Here is a 16,928-nt window from a genome sequence, read left to right on the forward strand (position 1 = left end):
TCGCCTTTTTTTGTCTCTGAGAAATAATAGAAAATTTGTTAGCTGTGTCAAGTCCTTAATTAAATTATATGCGGTGTACGACACCTGTCACCATTTATGTAGAACTGTCTTCCTGTCGTCTGAACATTTATAAAAAGTCAAAATTAATAATACTGAAAACGCTGGGGATTTGGCGACCATTTCCTTATTGCAGTGCAGTCGTCGTGTGGTGGGGATTTGGCGAACATTGTTAATTGTTCAGGCGGCCACATGCTTAGACTACTACGAGGACGGTAGCTGTCACCGGTCAGTGCTGTCATATCGTCATTCAATCACCGAATTCTCAAATATAGTGAGGAGTCACACCGCCATACACAGCCTGTTGTCACCCTTAAATACGTCATCGTTGCGATCGTTTTGCTTATTCTTCCCTTCAATTGTAAAGAAAAACAACCCACATAAATTTTAGAAGTTTTTGAACTTTATAAATCAAAGCAGATCAAACCTTTATGTGACATTAATGCCATTAGTTTATTTTACTATCATATTGGTAAGGTAGTGGTCGAGTATAGCGATTATTGGTGTTTTTATAATTTCTATTGTTATCTGTAATATAGAATAATAAAATCATAAATGCCCCTTTGTAGATAACCTTCCACCCAAAATCATAAATCACTCATTGCAGATAACATTACACCCAAACTCTTCCGTGTCGTAGATAAAATAACATCTAAAATCATAAATTACTCTTTGTAGATAACACTAAACCTAACAAAATACATCAACCTATGCAAAAATAACATAACGCCCAAAATCAAAACTCATCCGTTGTAGATAAGAGTACACCCAAATTAAAACCTAAGGCATTTCTTGCGGACTCCGCGGAAGATCATAGCGATTTTCGCTACTGGCGGCGACCAAGTATTTTCTTAGACTAATAAAATAGTTCATCTAGACTCTCCATAAAATCTGATATCAAGTATTCTCTGCAAGCAATCACATTGTTCACCTACGCTTTCCACAAAATGGCATAACTTCAAAATCTTTACGATTTACTAATAAGCCATTACGGAATGGCCACTAACGAGTCGATTGGCATTGCTTATTTTAACAAATCCTTACAGTGAACATTATAATATTATCACTCACTTGTTCCTTCCTTCCAGAAATCAGTATTCTTCCCCTGACCACCCCTGATTGGTTCTGTAGCATTGTAATTTCTACAGTAAATAAAAATAAATGAGTTATTCCACAATGTCATAAATAGGCTAGACACTAAAATTTGTCCAAATTGTCCAGCTTAGGAAAAATTATAGATGTCAAACATGCTACTAGAAATCGCTATTAGGGTATCGTCGAAGCAACAGCCGCCAGAAATTTGTTAATGTTGAAGAGGCGCAGCTATAAAAGTGAAACATGGTCACCAGTGTTTAGTTGTAGCATATCGACGAGTATATTTGGTAGAAAAATTTAAAAAAACGTTTACAAACCTGGGGCAACAGCGTTCACTACAGTTACTAAAGGCATTGGAAATGCTGTAGTGCGCATCGGGGAAAAATCTGGGCAAGCAGAACCTATAGAGTAAGTAAAGTAAGCCTGCTAGAAGAAGCAATCCTAGTAAAGTTCCAAGCACTATAGCTGCTGTTGCGTCAGTAGTTTCATCTGTTGTGGCAGAAGCTGATGCTGATGCATCACTGTTGGTATCCCCGGCATTGTTGTTGGTGTTAGAATTGATGTTTTGATTTATGGAGATACTTCCACCGGACGCACCCGTATCTCCCATTGCTGATCCAGAGTTTGCGGCAGGCGTTGTTGGTTTTGGTGTTGCTGTTGGAAACTGTGTTGGACAGGGTTCTCCTGTAAGAATGACAATACAGATTTTCAAAGGGCAGTACTGCTCAATTAGTGATTGGAGACAGAGATTGCGCAGTGTTCTAATACACCCCAGCCTTCAACCCTCTTACATGGAATCCATAAGAACTAAACATACTCTATACGTCGGATATTTACTAGAAATAAACAATAGTGTGCGGTTCTTCTTTCAAAAGCATCAAAGACTCACCAATCAATGTTATGGTAACTGGAACGATGCTGGTCAGCGGTCCAGGGTTGGTACCGTGGTCTTTAGCATAAGCCTGAACCATATAAGTTTCTCCAGGTACCACAGCCCTACACAAAATAACCAAACAAGTCATCATAAAAGAAATCCTTCTGCACCATGTTTTATATTACAAAAAAAAATATCTTATACATTGCTTGCTTTAGTCAGCTTTGGTGTGCTAAGGGGGTATTATGTAATTATTTACAAAATGCAATAGTCACTACCGCAACACTCATTGCAAATTAATGGATCTGAAGCTAATGGTGTTTCTGTATCTACTCATACTGCATTTATGATTTATTACAATTGTAATACTGTCATGGGTGAGACTGAGAGTGTGTATTTTTGTAGACATTACTTTCTATTTGTAATGTCCACCTAATAATATTACACAACTTTGTCACTTTGTATATTGACATATAATATGAAAGCCATTTATGATACAACTGTAACGAATACCGCTTGAGGGATAGTATATGCCAAACTCCTCGCAGTGTTTCATTTGATTAGAGCTAATCCCACTTAACACTGCTGTAATGGAAGCATATTTCTGTTCCAAATTATGACTGGTCAATAGTTCGATTAACAACCAATAGCTGATTGCCTAACAATGTCATTCGGGTTTAAACAGAACTCCACATTCTTTACATAACGTTACGTTACGAGATTTTATGCACAATTAACCGTGCATAGCAGAATATTGCAGAACGACGCTATCAACGGTTACAATGTAAAAAATACTGTTTGGAGACGACAATACTTTCACCGTTTTTAATATCTTAAATCACTGTCCAAAGTTTTAGGGAAGACCCCAGATTAAACGAATGGCTGTCATGTTGCTGTACTTAGGAGAGATTTGATTGCAAGAGAAGAATAGACACACTCCCTCAAAAGCTCAAGTATCATAAGTCAATCCAGCAATGGCCAGAGAGGGATTTTCCGGGCCATTGCTTCAGGAATATGAGTATATACTTACTCTTCCACGGACTCCCCATACTACTTTATGAAGTCTGATTTTGTAGTTCGTTTTAGACCCTAATTACCTCTTATTTTATGTATCTGACTTTATTTGCATCTTAAATTAGGTTCATAAATTATCTATTTCGATTAATCATACGATACCAAGAACTCACTTGGTCATATATACAGTGCCATCAGGTGTGACCGTCAAGGGTCCGCTTGTAACTGGGATTATAGAATGATCTGAATTGCCGAACTGCGAGGAGTCTTGGTCTGAGATTTCAAGCTTGATACCAAGCTCTTGAGGTAAATCACAAGCAGTAGCTGATTTCGTGAAGGATTTTACCATAAATTCTGGAGCATGGTTGTTGATATCTTGTATGAGAAGCTTAACCAAAACCCTGAAAGAGATGAAAATATTTAAAAGAGCAGAAACTCATTCAGCTTATGTCGTTGTTGGGTTGCCTTAAGTCCATAACGCCGTAAGACAATAGAATCGATCGACCAAATTTACTACTTGTTATCAGAATGCGGTAAATGATTTTATGCATGTGATAGAATAATTTAAACAGTTTCCAAATAATATATTATTACAATAAAGGTGTTTGCTTAACGGGGGTGGGGTGGGGTGGGGTTGTGGATGGCCGAATGGTTAGCACGTGCGCGCTACGCTGTATCATAGGGTCTGTCATTAAGTCAACTTGCGGGGTTTCGATTCCTCGGTTGTACGTGCCATTAGTAGGGCCGCCTGTCCAACCTCGTGGGTTTTCTCCGGGTCCTCAGGTTTCCTCCCACTGCTAAAGACCCCTACGCACAAGCGAATTATTGAAATAAAATTGAACCATGTGTTAGTCCCGAAATGACCTAGTTTGTGTCGAGTGGACGTTAAACCCCATTTCTCTCTCTCTCTCTCTGTTTGCTAAACACCATACGTAACATTAACCCGCAAGGAATTTACCCAATGGGAAATCCATTTTTGGACTGATATTCCTATTAGAGATTCATCTTTAGCAATACTGTAGTTGGCAAGGTATTCCTATATTGCCCAAGAATGGTTGCCGCTGACGACGTCATTCAATTAAAATATCGACTGAAACCTCCCTGGCAAATAGAAATTTGATCCTTCGAACTGTCAATTCTTAGAATGTCTATGCACTTGCATTCGTAAAATCAACAGTCTATTGCTTTTATAACTACTCTTTTAAGCTTCGGGGATCACGTGGCTAAGTGGGTAAACATTGGAATGCACGTAAAAGATCCCTTGGCAGTTGGAATTCGATATAAGAGTAGGCGATAGTGCCGCTGCCCGGGCAAAATTTCCCTCATAGCACACTGTATGGCGTATGCCTGTCTTCATTAGCCCAGTTTAGGAGCAGAACATTTCATTTCATTTCATTTATTTTAAGCTTCACAGCTCGGTCAATGTGAAAGCCAACTGCTATTCCAGTTGGCTATGACCGTTGCGGATGTACGATACCACTGAGGACTGTTTATCAACCACTGCGATGCTATATAGAATGAAGTCAATCATGGCCAAACGAAATATAAGTTATTCGATTGGTGCCACCAGCAATCACCCCTTACTTATTTGATTCTGTTGGTCCAAGTTCATCAGTAACTACAACTTGAAAAGAGACAGTTGTAACACCTATCTTATCAATAACTACCCCAGTAGGATGAGATATATTTCCCGTGAATGGGTTTATATTATATCCACTGCTTCTATCTCTATAGAAACTAAAAGTATGGCGGTCGTTATAATCGCCATCAGTGATGGTGTAACTGGGTTGGGCGGAAACCTGCAAAAGACAATAAAATGGACATTAAATGGAAAAACGGCAACACAAATACAAATGAACAGTTCCTAGTGTGAGCTCATAACCTGTAAATGTGCAATAAAAATGGTCATTAGTGCTGACTTATATCCATGTGTTTCTTAGAAACGTGGGATAAGAGGCTATATTGTGTCGTCTGAGAAAATAAATTTTATTCCTCGCGTCTTAGTCATCGCCTAGGTTCGCTATCGTTAGCCACCATTGGTATATGTCAAGTCAGGCTAAACTCGACATTTGATTGATCGCAAGTCGAAAGCACTATTGGCGATTTTTTTGAAACTGTTGACTTACTTAAGAATAATAAAAGGTGATGTTTTTTGACATGTTGCGCCGACTCATTAGCCAGATCTCCGTACACTTGGCATCATATTAATTACAGCTGGGTAGACAAGGATACGTGGATACAGTTTCTTATTCAAGGACACACTGATTTCGAATGCTATTTCATATATCTACAGAACTGTTGACTATGTCGCGTTCACCCCCTCCCCCACCATCCCCTAAACACAAACACACTCCCCTATATCACTGCACTGGTATAAATAAAGTCAATATCTTTACCTGCCCTTCGCTCACTTTAATACTTTGTTCAGCCGGACCAAGTTTGGGTACATCATTCACGTTACCGATTCTAATCAGTAAATAATATTTAGATTGACAATGATCATTACTGAAGGTAAACGTGATGTTGATTCTTGGGAATGTCTCGAAATCCATTTCTTGGGAAGTTCTAATAGCTGTAAGCAAGCGGTAAACAAAATTAACAACAAAATAAAGGGATGAAAATGTTTTGAGATACTAACGATTGAAACGAAATAAACTCGTAGGTTAGACGCCATGTTGATCTCGATTATTGTGTATATAAATCGGTTATCGTTCGGACTTACAGAGGTATACAAAGTGCTTGTAACATAAATTTATCGGGTAGATACAAAGTCAAACTGTTCAATACGTTCCAGTGTTCAAAATAAAGCAAACGAGGAAAGCAAAATGAACTGTTTAATTTTATGTTACAACTCCAAAAAAACTCACTTGTCGAGACGATATTAAATCTTGTTCTGGCACTTGATGGATTGAATCTAAAAACTGTTCTCTTAGTATCACTGCTGACTGACCATTTAGCTATGAATGTTGGAACTCGAACAGTTTCCTCATAGAAGAATTCTCGGTTCAGTCCTCGAGCAGTAGGAGCTGTGCTAGTTCCTACATGAACAAATTTAATAAAACAAAGAAGCGTCGAAAAACGAATTTTCCAAGAATGTTTGCTTAATTCCAAATACAACTAATTCAAAAAAATCAAATAAAAAGCAATTTAAAGGAACTAAGTCTCTGACTCAACATTTTCAATAATATTCGAACTAAAAACACAAATCAGAATTCAGTATTTGTCCATTTCAATCCATATTGATGTTGTTGTGGCGCAGTGAAATTAGGGGATCCAAATATCCAATATTTTAAAACACAGTGAATATCTTAAAATCCGTACACGAGTTGTGTACCCTATCGTTTCGGGCACAAAAGAAATAAACAAAGAAAAACATATCCTAAATTAAAATGCGGCAGTAAAATAGTAAAGGCTGATTCACGAATGATAAAAAATAATTTTAAAAAAAAACCGTGAAGAATAGGCTAATTAGGCGTAAACGATCGCGTTCGGTTTGATCTGTTCGCGTATTTCACCAAATATAATTGATCAGAAATTACAATTTTTTGTTTAAATATTGAATATAAATCACTTTATATACACTCATATCACAATAACATGTGCTTTTATAGTTCCAAAAATAGAGTCATACGTCCTTTACGCAGGACGACCCTTTACATAGAAACACCAATTTACATTTTGTGGAATTTTTCAATACATTATTAGAAATGAATCCTCATGATAATAACATTGGTGCTGGACTTTACTTACCAGACAGACGAACTGTAGCTACATGTGGACCAACAGGATCGTGGAGATCATCAGTAGCAGTGACATTAAACGTATAAACGGCGGCTGAACATTCCGAGCTTAAGGTTTTCACTGCTCTGATATTACCACTACCTATAACAAAAGGAAAATAGTATCACTGGCCCTTAAGCAAAGGTACCCATATTCACCATTTTTCTTTTAAGAGGCAATGCCAAGTAAACTGCGAATGTGCCCGCAAACATCAACTTTATCAAATAGTTTGATATCGTATAGACTGAGCTTAATACTAAACTCGTTGACTATATAGTTGTAATAAAACTCTTACCATCAATATAGAAGTTTGTGGTCTGTGGATCAACACTCATGGTGAAATAGATTGGATCACCTTCTGGATCAGTTACAGGAACTGTATAAACTATACCGCCATCATTCACTCCAATGGCATTCTTTGTTATACTTGCTGAAAAGGTTCATTAAACATTTATGATGTATATTAAATTGTACAGACATAAAAACAAAAGTACAACTGACCGTACCTGAAGTGATAAAAGGTGTTATACAGAGATTACATATACCCTGGCACACCGAGGCCAATGGATAAAAGTCGGTGGACAAGAATTATTATACTTGCTGAAACGGTCCATAAAGGGAAGTTTTTATGTGATATATTAAATACAAACGAAAAGAGTGTTAATTGATTTTCGATGTTCTAGAGGGATTGCGTATAATCTGTGTGGTATCTGTCACTACACACTGGTTAATCGAACGAACACAAGGGTCTCCAACAAGAAATGTTAATTGATCTACAAGATGTAAACCCGCTCACACTGTTTGGTATCATTGCTGTATACTACACTAGTTTCATACCATACAATCAGAACAATAGGGAAAGACTAAAGCCCATATAGACTGGCTGAATAAAGGACCCCTGTTTAATTCTTACCTGCAAGTGGATTAAATACTGGAGGTCTGTTCGGAATAACCCGAACCTGGATCCTACCCTCAGCTGTAAGGAATGGTGGTATGGTACCTGGTGTCGGTGTGGTGACTATGTCCGGTACTGTTTTAACCGAAGTTGTAGGGATTTGAGTTGCCGAGCTTCGGTTCTTACAGGGTACAGAAACGGTTGATGCTGTAGTACTTGCATCTGTTGACGCTGTATTACCTGTATATGTTGACGTTGTAGAACTTGTATCTGTTGACGCTGTATTATCTGTATTTGTTGATGCTGTAGTACTTTCATATGTTGACGGTGTATTACTTGTATCTGTTGACGCTGTAGAACTTGCATCTGTTGACAGTGTATTATCTGTATCTGTTGACGCTGTAGTACTTTCATCTGTTGACGCTGTAGAACTTGCATCTGTCGACGGCGTATTATCTGTATCTGTTGACGCTGTAGAACTTGCATATGTTGACGCTGTATTATCTGTATCTGTTGACCCTGTATTACTTGCATCTGTTGACGCTGTATTACCTGTATCTGTATCTGTTGACGCAGTAGTACCTGTAACTGTTGACTCCGTAGGACCGGAAACTGTTGACGCTGTAGTATCTGTAACTGTTGACGCGGTAGTACCTCTGGTCGTAACTGTTGTTTGTGTTAACATTTCAGGCGCCGTCGTTGATTCTTTACATTCAGGTAGAGATGATACCGGTACTGTCGGATTTGGCTCAGGGGTCGTTGTGGGTATGGGTGTTGTAGCTGTATTTTCCACGGTGCATCGAATTGTCATATCGAACACTGATCCTCTTCTATAAGATACAGGTATAACACCAGGAACGTAATAAAGACAGTAATTTGGTGGAGATCCTTAAAAAAAAAACATTGCATCAAATAGTTTAAAACTAAACGTTATTTTCGTTTATTCTGATGTTCGTGTCGAGATGATAATTAAAAAGGGATGATTTAATGATACATTATTTACTGACACATTACCACTTAATAACGCATTATCATTGCGTGATGCATTTAATGCTTTCATTATTAGATAATGATGTATTATCATTTAATGTTTTTACTGTCATTTAATATTTACATTACCAATGAATGTTATCATTACCAATGAATGTTTTCATTGCCAATGAATGTTTTCATTGCCAATGAATGTTTTTTATTGCCAATGAATGTTTTCATTACCAATAAATGTTTTCGTGATCTTCTATCGACACATTACATGCTTTATTATGAATTTTTGATACAATATGAAGCAATGAAACATGGGTTAAATGGTAAGATGTGACCTACCTTTAATAACATTAGTAAGGTTATACATGGAGAAACATTGTCTACAGTAGGTGGGGAAGTTGATGCTGACCAATTCGACAACATAATGTGCTATAGGATCTCCATTACATGTACAAGTTATACACGTCAACTGTTTTAGCTGATTCTCACCCTCATGTAGATTATCCACAGAAAACCCATCCTGTATCTTAGGTTCAATATGCTGAAATCGATAGCATGAAGTGTTCAGAATAAAGACATGAACTCTAGAAAGATCCATTATGTAATATTTAAATAAAGAGCTTGTCCTTTTTGCTATAATAGTTTAAAAATAGATAAAGAAAAATGAATATTTATTGAAAATTTCATTCAAATTGCTTAATTCAGATCGTTTATTATCGTAGTAACGACACTGATACTAAATCTTCATTATCCATTTAATGCTAAATGTTTAAATCTCGCGGATGTTCAAATCCATTTCAATCTCGGCCAGCTTGCCATGTGAATAAATGTCTAAAAATAATTCATGTAACATTTGATACCAAAGAAAGACCTGCAATTGGAAGATTTATCTCTTACAAAATACATGAGGAATTGATATTTAAAGTGAAAATATAGATTAGATTAAAAGAGCTAAATCTCTTTGATTTAGGTCAGTATGAAAAGCTCAGTTGGGTTAATCGGAATGGACAATTATTTAGCTTCATTTTCTGTTTTCTTTTGTGTCGACACAGATAAAACGATCGGTTATATCCCAGCTCCGGCTTTACATGTGGACGTTAAATTGGAACGATGACAGATTGTTATCCGGGAAAATCAATCGTATGAAATCCCCAATTTCATTTTGATGTGTTAACTTTTTTCCGAGAACCGAGATAGACACCATATCATATTTTGTCAAAAACTTCACAGTGGACTAATTTTGAAGTATAACCGACTTTTGTTTTATTATGTGACAGAATACAACATTAACAACAATATTTAAAGACGTATACAGATGGATTGTTCTACTAACTACGAAATGTCTCGATTGAGTTGTGTGGCGCTTAGCACATCAATAATCGAAATAACACAGCAAGTCCGCACTGGCATCGAAAAGATTGTTTGCACATGTGGTGGAAAGCGCCAATAGTGTCTTAATGAATCAATAATGGTAACCGCTTCCTGAAGAAAATAACAGAAAGTTTTCTTTTCCCTAAAAGTCAGTCGTTTTCTCCCAGAGATTATCCCAGAGAGAAATCTAAAGATAAAAAAAATAAATCAAAAACTAACTTTTGGCAGACCATCATGGGAGATTCTATTTTTATATTTTAATTATAAATTAATTACTTACACATTGAGGATTAACTCCAGACAAATTCAACCAGAACAACATTAACCAGAGAAATGCAATCTTCATGTTTAAAAAATAAAGTTAGTCCACTTCGTTTACAGAAAATTACATCTTCGTTATTAATCTGTTTACTTCATACATGTCGCCATTTTGAAATGTTGATACTTGACGTACGAATATAACTTGAATGCAAGTAAAACTTATGCTTTGTTGTGCAGTTTAAAAGAAAACTGCATAGATCTGTATTGTTATGACTTGCCATAGTAACATCAATAGACCGCTTTATACAGAGGGAATTTAATTTATGTAATAATAATACGGGGACATTGATAGAATATTATGTCTGAATAAACTTGCAAAGGTTGTTGCTTGCTATATAGTTAGTTAAGCTAGAGGGGGCATTTAAAAGGAAGGTTTGCAACAATTACATTAGCAATATTCTATTGCGCATTAATAATATTGTCCTGTTAGCTTGATTTGGTATATTATTATATATTGAACCATGTACTTTAAAGGAAATGAAATGAAACGGGGTTTAACGTCCTACTCTTCTGTTCTAACACGCCATACAGTGACTGTTATATGAGGGAAATATACGGCCTACTCTTATATCGAATTCCAACTGTCAAGGGAACTTTTACGTGCACGCCCGTGTGTACACGGGACCTTTGTTTTCGTCCCATAAGAACGCTTACGTTGTCCCCTGCCAGACCCCCTGCCTGCACCACAGACTAAAGTGAACCACGCCGAACTATCACGGCCAACGCATGGATAAACTTTGGACCTCCAGGTTTTTTTTTATTAGCATAATTTTATTTAGATTTGTATCTGAATAGGGATTGGGGAACAGGCATAGCCTATATTAAACCGCTCTCCCTGTCAGATATAGATACATGTATTTACATGTATAAGATAGTAGTGTTTCGATGGATAGTAGGTAAATTATTTATTATTATTTCGGGCATCTGAATACAAGGAGCAATTCAATAAAAAGTTGGAGAACCTGACAAGGACAGCTGTCTAGGCGACCTTCGGTTATCGTGATTTCTTTCCGAATTTCATTTAGTCCGGACCATAGTCCCAAAATACTGAACCATGCTATTGAGGTATGGTCGGAGTAGTTCCAAGATGGCGGTGTCAATGAAACGAAAGTGTGGAATATGTGGAAAGAATCTATTTTTGTTAAATATATGATTTTAAGAAAGTTTAAATGAATTTTAAATGGTTGCTACTTCTATGAGCAGATATTTTTTGTCTCGTATGTTATGTCTGAATCTATGTAAGACTAAAAATTACGCATTAGTTCAATATTTGGGCTAGCAAAAAGTAAAGTCAAGTTACAGGGAATTTTGTCGTCTTTAAAATTAATTTGAGTCGCGCAAATTTAACTTTATGAAAGTATTATTTGTTTATTCAACTATATAACACAGCAATTCATTATCCTCCATGGAGTGATGTATAAACCTTCCTTGGGGTTAAGGTTTTTTTTCAAGGTAATGGTCAAGGTCTAAAGCAGAGTAAAATGACATCACCATGTCTCTGGGGGCAGCCATCTTTGAACAGACGATGAAGGTTTCTAGTTTCGACCACTAGTCGTGAAAAAATTATAACCGAAGGTCGCCCTAGTCGTCCGGATGCGACGAAAAACCGAGGCCCCGTGTATACATTGGCATGTACGTAAAAGATCCCTTGGCAGTTGGAATTCGATGCAAGAGTAGGCCATAGTACCGTTGCCCGGGCAAAATTTCCCTCATAGCACACTGTATGGCGTATGCCCGTCTTCATTAGCCCTGTCAGAGCAGACCAGTAGGACGTTAAACCCTATTTCATTTCATTAAATTTCATTTCATTAAATTTCATTTCAATAAAATTGTTCAGTATCTTCAAACTGATGGCCACATTTACAGCATGGATTTTCAGAGATATAACGTAAAAATGTATGTCTGTTTAGATTGCTGCCAGAGAGACGCAGTTCAGAATGAAAGATATGGATTATGCGGGGGCCAAACGAAAATGTTTTTTGGTGGTGTTGGATCTTGAGCCATGAGTTTCGAATTGAAAATATTTAGAGATATTGAACTTTTTGTATCTGCATTTAATTTGTGTCATTCTTTAATTCACGATGATATGAAAGTATTATAGAAAATATTTGTTTTACATTTACATGTGTATTCAGGTAGACTTGTTTTTCGGAGATTATAATGTACGCTTTTTGTCAAGATTAAATCATGAAGATAAGATGGAGAAAGGCCGTTTATAATTTTATAAATAAATTTGAGTTTATGTCTTCTGCGTCTCTCTTTTAGCGTAATAAACCCGGTTTCTTTATATAACATTCTATGGCTGGTACCCTTTACAGCACCACATATGGACCTATAAGTGCATCCAGTTGTAGGTGCTAGTTGGTCTGTGCGGTTGTGTTGCACCACTGACTTGGGTGAACTACACCAAACTTACACGGCCAACGCATGGATAAACACTGGACCTCCAGGTTAGGAAGCCAAGGTCTTACTCACTGAACCACCCTGGCCCCCGTACTTTAAAGGAGCTGGATCTCTAATTCGATATTATTCATAATCGTTTATATTAAAAACACGAATTAGATATTGGTATAGGTCCATTTCAATCAATGATGTTTTTATCTTACTCAACAAATCAGTTCCCGAAGTCATGTTCTCTGTGATGTGGTTTCGAGCACCATGTGTAATAAAAAGACTTGACCAAAGCAAAACATCCCCTCAAAAAGTCAGTCCTGCAGTAATTACACATGGCTGAACCACAAACGACAAAAAAGGAAAATAGATAAACTTGCAGAGTCTTTTAACCAGGCGCAAACGACCGCTATTGGTTTTGGACTGCTGGCGTATTACGCCTGAAACCACATTTAAAATAGTATGTTAATGTAAATCAGTTTATATACCTTCATATCATATTGATAAGGTGCTTTCACTTTTCCATCTTGTTCAAACCTCAACCTGACATCGTCGAATTATCATTTACTTTATTTGAATTTTGTCACCTATAAGAAGCAGCAATCTGCGAAAGCAGCGCCATGAAAGTTTTCGTTCTGCGGTACATGCCAGAATTGATTTGACGTATATCTGAGTCACGACATACAATACACTAGCCATTGAATGAGGGATTAAGTCCTGAACATGAACAGTGTTAGTGTCAGTGTTTCGTTCAGTGAGTACTACTAGTATAACATTTTAAAATCAACCCAGTTTAGTAAATAGATCAATTTGAATTAAGTGCGTATAACAGTTTAAAGTCATCTCACTAGATGACCTGGCGCCTGGTACGTTCGGGCATTTTTATGCGCGAACTCTTAGGTTTTTTTTACTGGCATGCGCACAGGTACTATTTTTTTTTCTTTTAACAAGTACCCAAATCGGGGATTTCGTGCGGAGGTAGTTCGGAGGTAAACAGTCTATGAAGTACAACACTTGCCACTGTACCTGTGTATCGCTAATTATAAACCGAATGTGTGAAGACAGTTCATACATATCACTCAAAAATTTTTCAGTACAAACTCAGTTGATTCACGCTCGATTTGCTACTAAACAAACCCATCGGTTTATTTTCTCAACAGTGTGACCCGAAGTGACCGCGGATTTATTGACCTTGTATGAACTTATCCATAGCTATATCCTTACACCGAGAGAAATTATCTAGTCTCGGTGAAAATAACCATGGTCATCTGGTAGAAAATTACTTTTGTATTTTTTGGAACGGAAAACAGTGTTTTTAGAATCAAACTAACCTGCCGCACATGAGGAAGTCATTATACTAATAATAAAAGGCGAGACCTCTTTTTGCGGCGCAGGCTTATCACTGAGTAGTAAACCGTCCACAAACAATAATATAGGAAGCCTAGTGACGAGTGTAGTAAGTAGGCTATAGACTATAGGTTTGAGTCGAGATTACTCGCTTTCAGTTTACTCTGTTTTTGCGATAACCAATTATGTGAGAAATACCATACTGACATTCGGTTTTTAAAAGTTGTACGCGAACTAAATGCGTTTGTTAGATACTGACAGAGCAGCCCCGAGTCGAACAATCGCCGCCCGAGCTGTCTTCGTCAGCTAGTTTCACAATATCGTGCAATAGGTGTATTAATGTGATTTTTAGGTTTAACCCCGCAAACAATGCCAGAATAGTGTTTTCACTGCTTACAGAAAACTGAAATTTAAAAAAAAAAATTTTATGAGGGTGACCCTCCCACACACTCCCTATCGAGCTGCCGCTCGGTCTGCGCAGCCTCATGCCTGGCACATACTGTCAACATTGTATATTTTTCCGTTTCCGGCCTTCCCCCCCCCCCCACAATATATATTTCACGGCTACGTTGCGACGGTACCAGCATACCCAGTTGTTGACACCCATTACATCACTCCTGTCTAACAAATCATAAAGCTGTGGTGTTACGGTGGCGGCATAGTATTTCACCGTAACACCACAGCCACTCTAACCATTCATAATACATCTAACTATCCCTTTACAGCACTTCACTCCCTACACATTTCCCCTCGTCCTACTTTCCCAAACGTCAACAACACATCTCATACATCCAGTTCGCTGATTAACCCTTGTACCGCGTCTACTGGCTAGTATATGTATCTGTATTCTGTGAGTACTAGTTTAACAGTTTAAAGACATCCCGGCTTATTTAATAGATCAATCTGCTGTATTCGACGAGTACCGTGATGACAGTTTAAAATCATCTCAGTAGTTACTATATAAATCCATATTCGGATAGTACTAGTATAACAGTTTAAAATCAACTCAAATTAGTTAATAGTTCAATCTGTATTCGATGAGTACGAGTATAACAGTTAAAATAAACTCAGCCAATTAATATAATAATCTGTATTCAGTTTACAAAATTCCTTATTACATGCATCGGGGGGTGCAGTTTAAAAAGGCCACGCTATGCACATGTTTGGGATCTGGGTTGTTTTATGAAAGAGGGGGTATGTTATAGTGGATGATGGTTGTTGCGACAAGGGATCTAGAGTATAGGGTCGTGTTGTGATGAAGGACAGTGCTGTTTTATGGAGGATGTGGTTGTTTTGGAGGTGGTCGATCCTCTATGGCTGATAAACATAATGGACGTGGGTTGTTTATTAATAACTGGGAATTTTAAATTGCATTTACCGCAGATCGCTAAGCTTCAGCAGAATTTTTCCAAATGCAATATTCTTTGACATTTGGTAATCTTTTGACTTTGTGGATGCATCGGCCTTTGTTCATACAGCATGTAGATAGTACCCTGCGAGGTTTCATCTTTTTTTAAAGTTATCCTATCGTCCTTATGTTCTTATCATGCCTTTCCGGGTATTGGTATATTGCCAGGGGATTTTAACCTCTCAGCTTTAGATTTCCGAGGATCTCCTCGTCCGTGTAGTCTTTGGGGACCGTTGTAGACTATCACCCTGTCTGTCTGGTTGTGCTTCGACATGGAGATTTCAACCTTCAGATTTTCTAACATTTTATGTTGATTGCCAGGTGTGCATCCTCGGTGTGTTGAAACGCGATCCTGGCGTTCCCATTTGCAAGAATCCGTTTGTCGGGCAGAGCTGCTGTCCCCATTTCATGCGGATCTCTTCTCCTATTTGGGACACTTTTTTTTGCCTTGAAGGATTTCCCTTTCTTTGGTGTACATAACACGATATATTTATATTACTAAACCATTCTTGATGCAAGAACCGGTTAGCAAAATTTCCTGCCATTTCTATACAAAAGTTAAATGAAGAATAAAAAGAAAAAAATAGGCAAACTAAAAATATGAGGGAGAGGGGGGGGGGGATGAAAAGGGAATAAAAGTTCGAAGTCATTTTTTTATGAACAACTAAGATTAGCCCGCCCGCTAAGTTGAGTTACTCACATGACGAGTTTGACTAAGATATGTGAAACAAGTAAAGAACAGAAAATAAGATATGACAGTACTCACAGTATATGATAATCCAATCCAATAATCCGCTAAAGACACTAGATGTTAACAGGGCGAAATAATTACACGTGTGACTTAAATATTACTGGGACTCTGACTAGTAATGGAAAAAAAACAGCACCCGTCGAACTCGAGTCTCGAGAACAATATTGACATATCTGTAAACAATACAAGTAGATTATCCTTGGACGGACTGTCTAGAATGTCATTAATCAACTTGAATTAATTACCTGATAATCCAAGTCCTTTCACACTTTGACTGAAATTGTGTATTATTTATTCGAGACAATAGGGCGACCAGACGGGTATCCTGGAGCTGTTACATCATGGAAAGCTATTTTTAGAACATGAAGTAAATCAAATTTGGAGCTTATTACCTCCCTTGATATAAATTGTTCAGATATGATTTTAAAAGGTATACGTAAACCTTTTAAAATGTGACTTGGATTTTAAAATATTTCCGAACCCTCTTGACAAATAAAATAGGATTTAATGGTTGATTTACACATCTAGTACTTAGAATAAGGCTTTTTTTCTTTCGCTGGAGCTGTCAAATCAGCAATAATGAGACTGCCCCTTTAAAACAATATCAAAAAATAAATAAATGCTGTTGAAACTAAAATGA

General features: G+C 37.3%; 1 protein-coding gene across 1 annotated transcript; it reads right to left on the reverse strand.

Moving 5' to 3' along the window:
* Positions 1-440: 440 nt before the first annotated feature.
* On the reverse strand, positions 441-10,517 carry LOC130010320 (mucin-2-like). The gene is made up of 13 exons (XM_050556751.1): positions 10,351-10,517; positions 9,039-9,240; positions 7,734-8,603; positions 7,116-7,250; positions 6,791-6,922; positions 5,908-6,078; positions 5,437-5,612; positions 4,625-4,839; positions 3,214-3,441; positions 2,042-2,148; positions 1,470-1,836; positions 1,129-1,199; positions 441-585 (listed from the first exon to the last, which is right to left on the reverse strand). Exons 1-13 carry the CDS (start codon positions 10,414-10,416, stop codon positions 506-508), a joined length of 2,820 nt encoding a protein of 939 aa, XP_050412708.1. The 5' UTR covers positions 10,417-10,517; the 3' UTR covers positions 441-505.
* Positions 10,518-16,928: the final 6,411 nt, after the last annotated feature.

The sequence above is a fragment of the Patella vulgata genome, chromosome 1 (assembly GCF_932274485.2).
Source record: "Patella vulgata chromosome 1, xgPatVulg1.2, whole genome shotgun sequence".
NCBI classification, from domain to species: domain Eukaryota; kingdom Metazoa; phylum Mollusca; class Gastropoda; family Patellidae; genus Patella; species Patella vulgata.

Excerpts from the sequence above, each read along its gene's own strand:
- LOC130010320 (XM_050556751.1), bottom strand. The coding sequence starts at position 10,416 with ATGAAGATTGCATTTCTCTGGTTAATGTTGTTCTGGTTGAATTTGTCT. Across the intron at positions 3,442-4,624 it reads GGACCAACAGAATCAAATAA|GGTTTTGGTTAAGCTTCTCA; the intron begins GTAAGGGGTGAT and ends CATCTCTTTCAG. Across the intron at positions 1,200-1,469 it reads AGTGAACGCTGTTGCCCCAG|AAATTACAATGCTACAGAAC; the intron begins GTTTGTAAACGT and ends TATTTACTGTAG.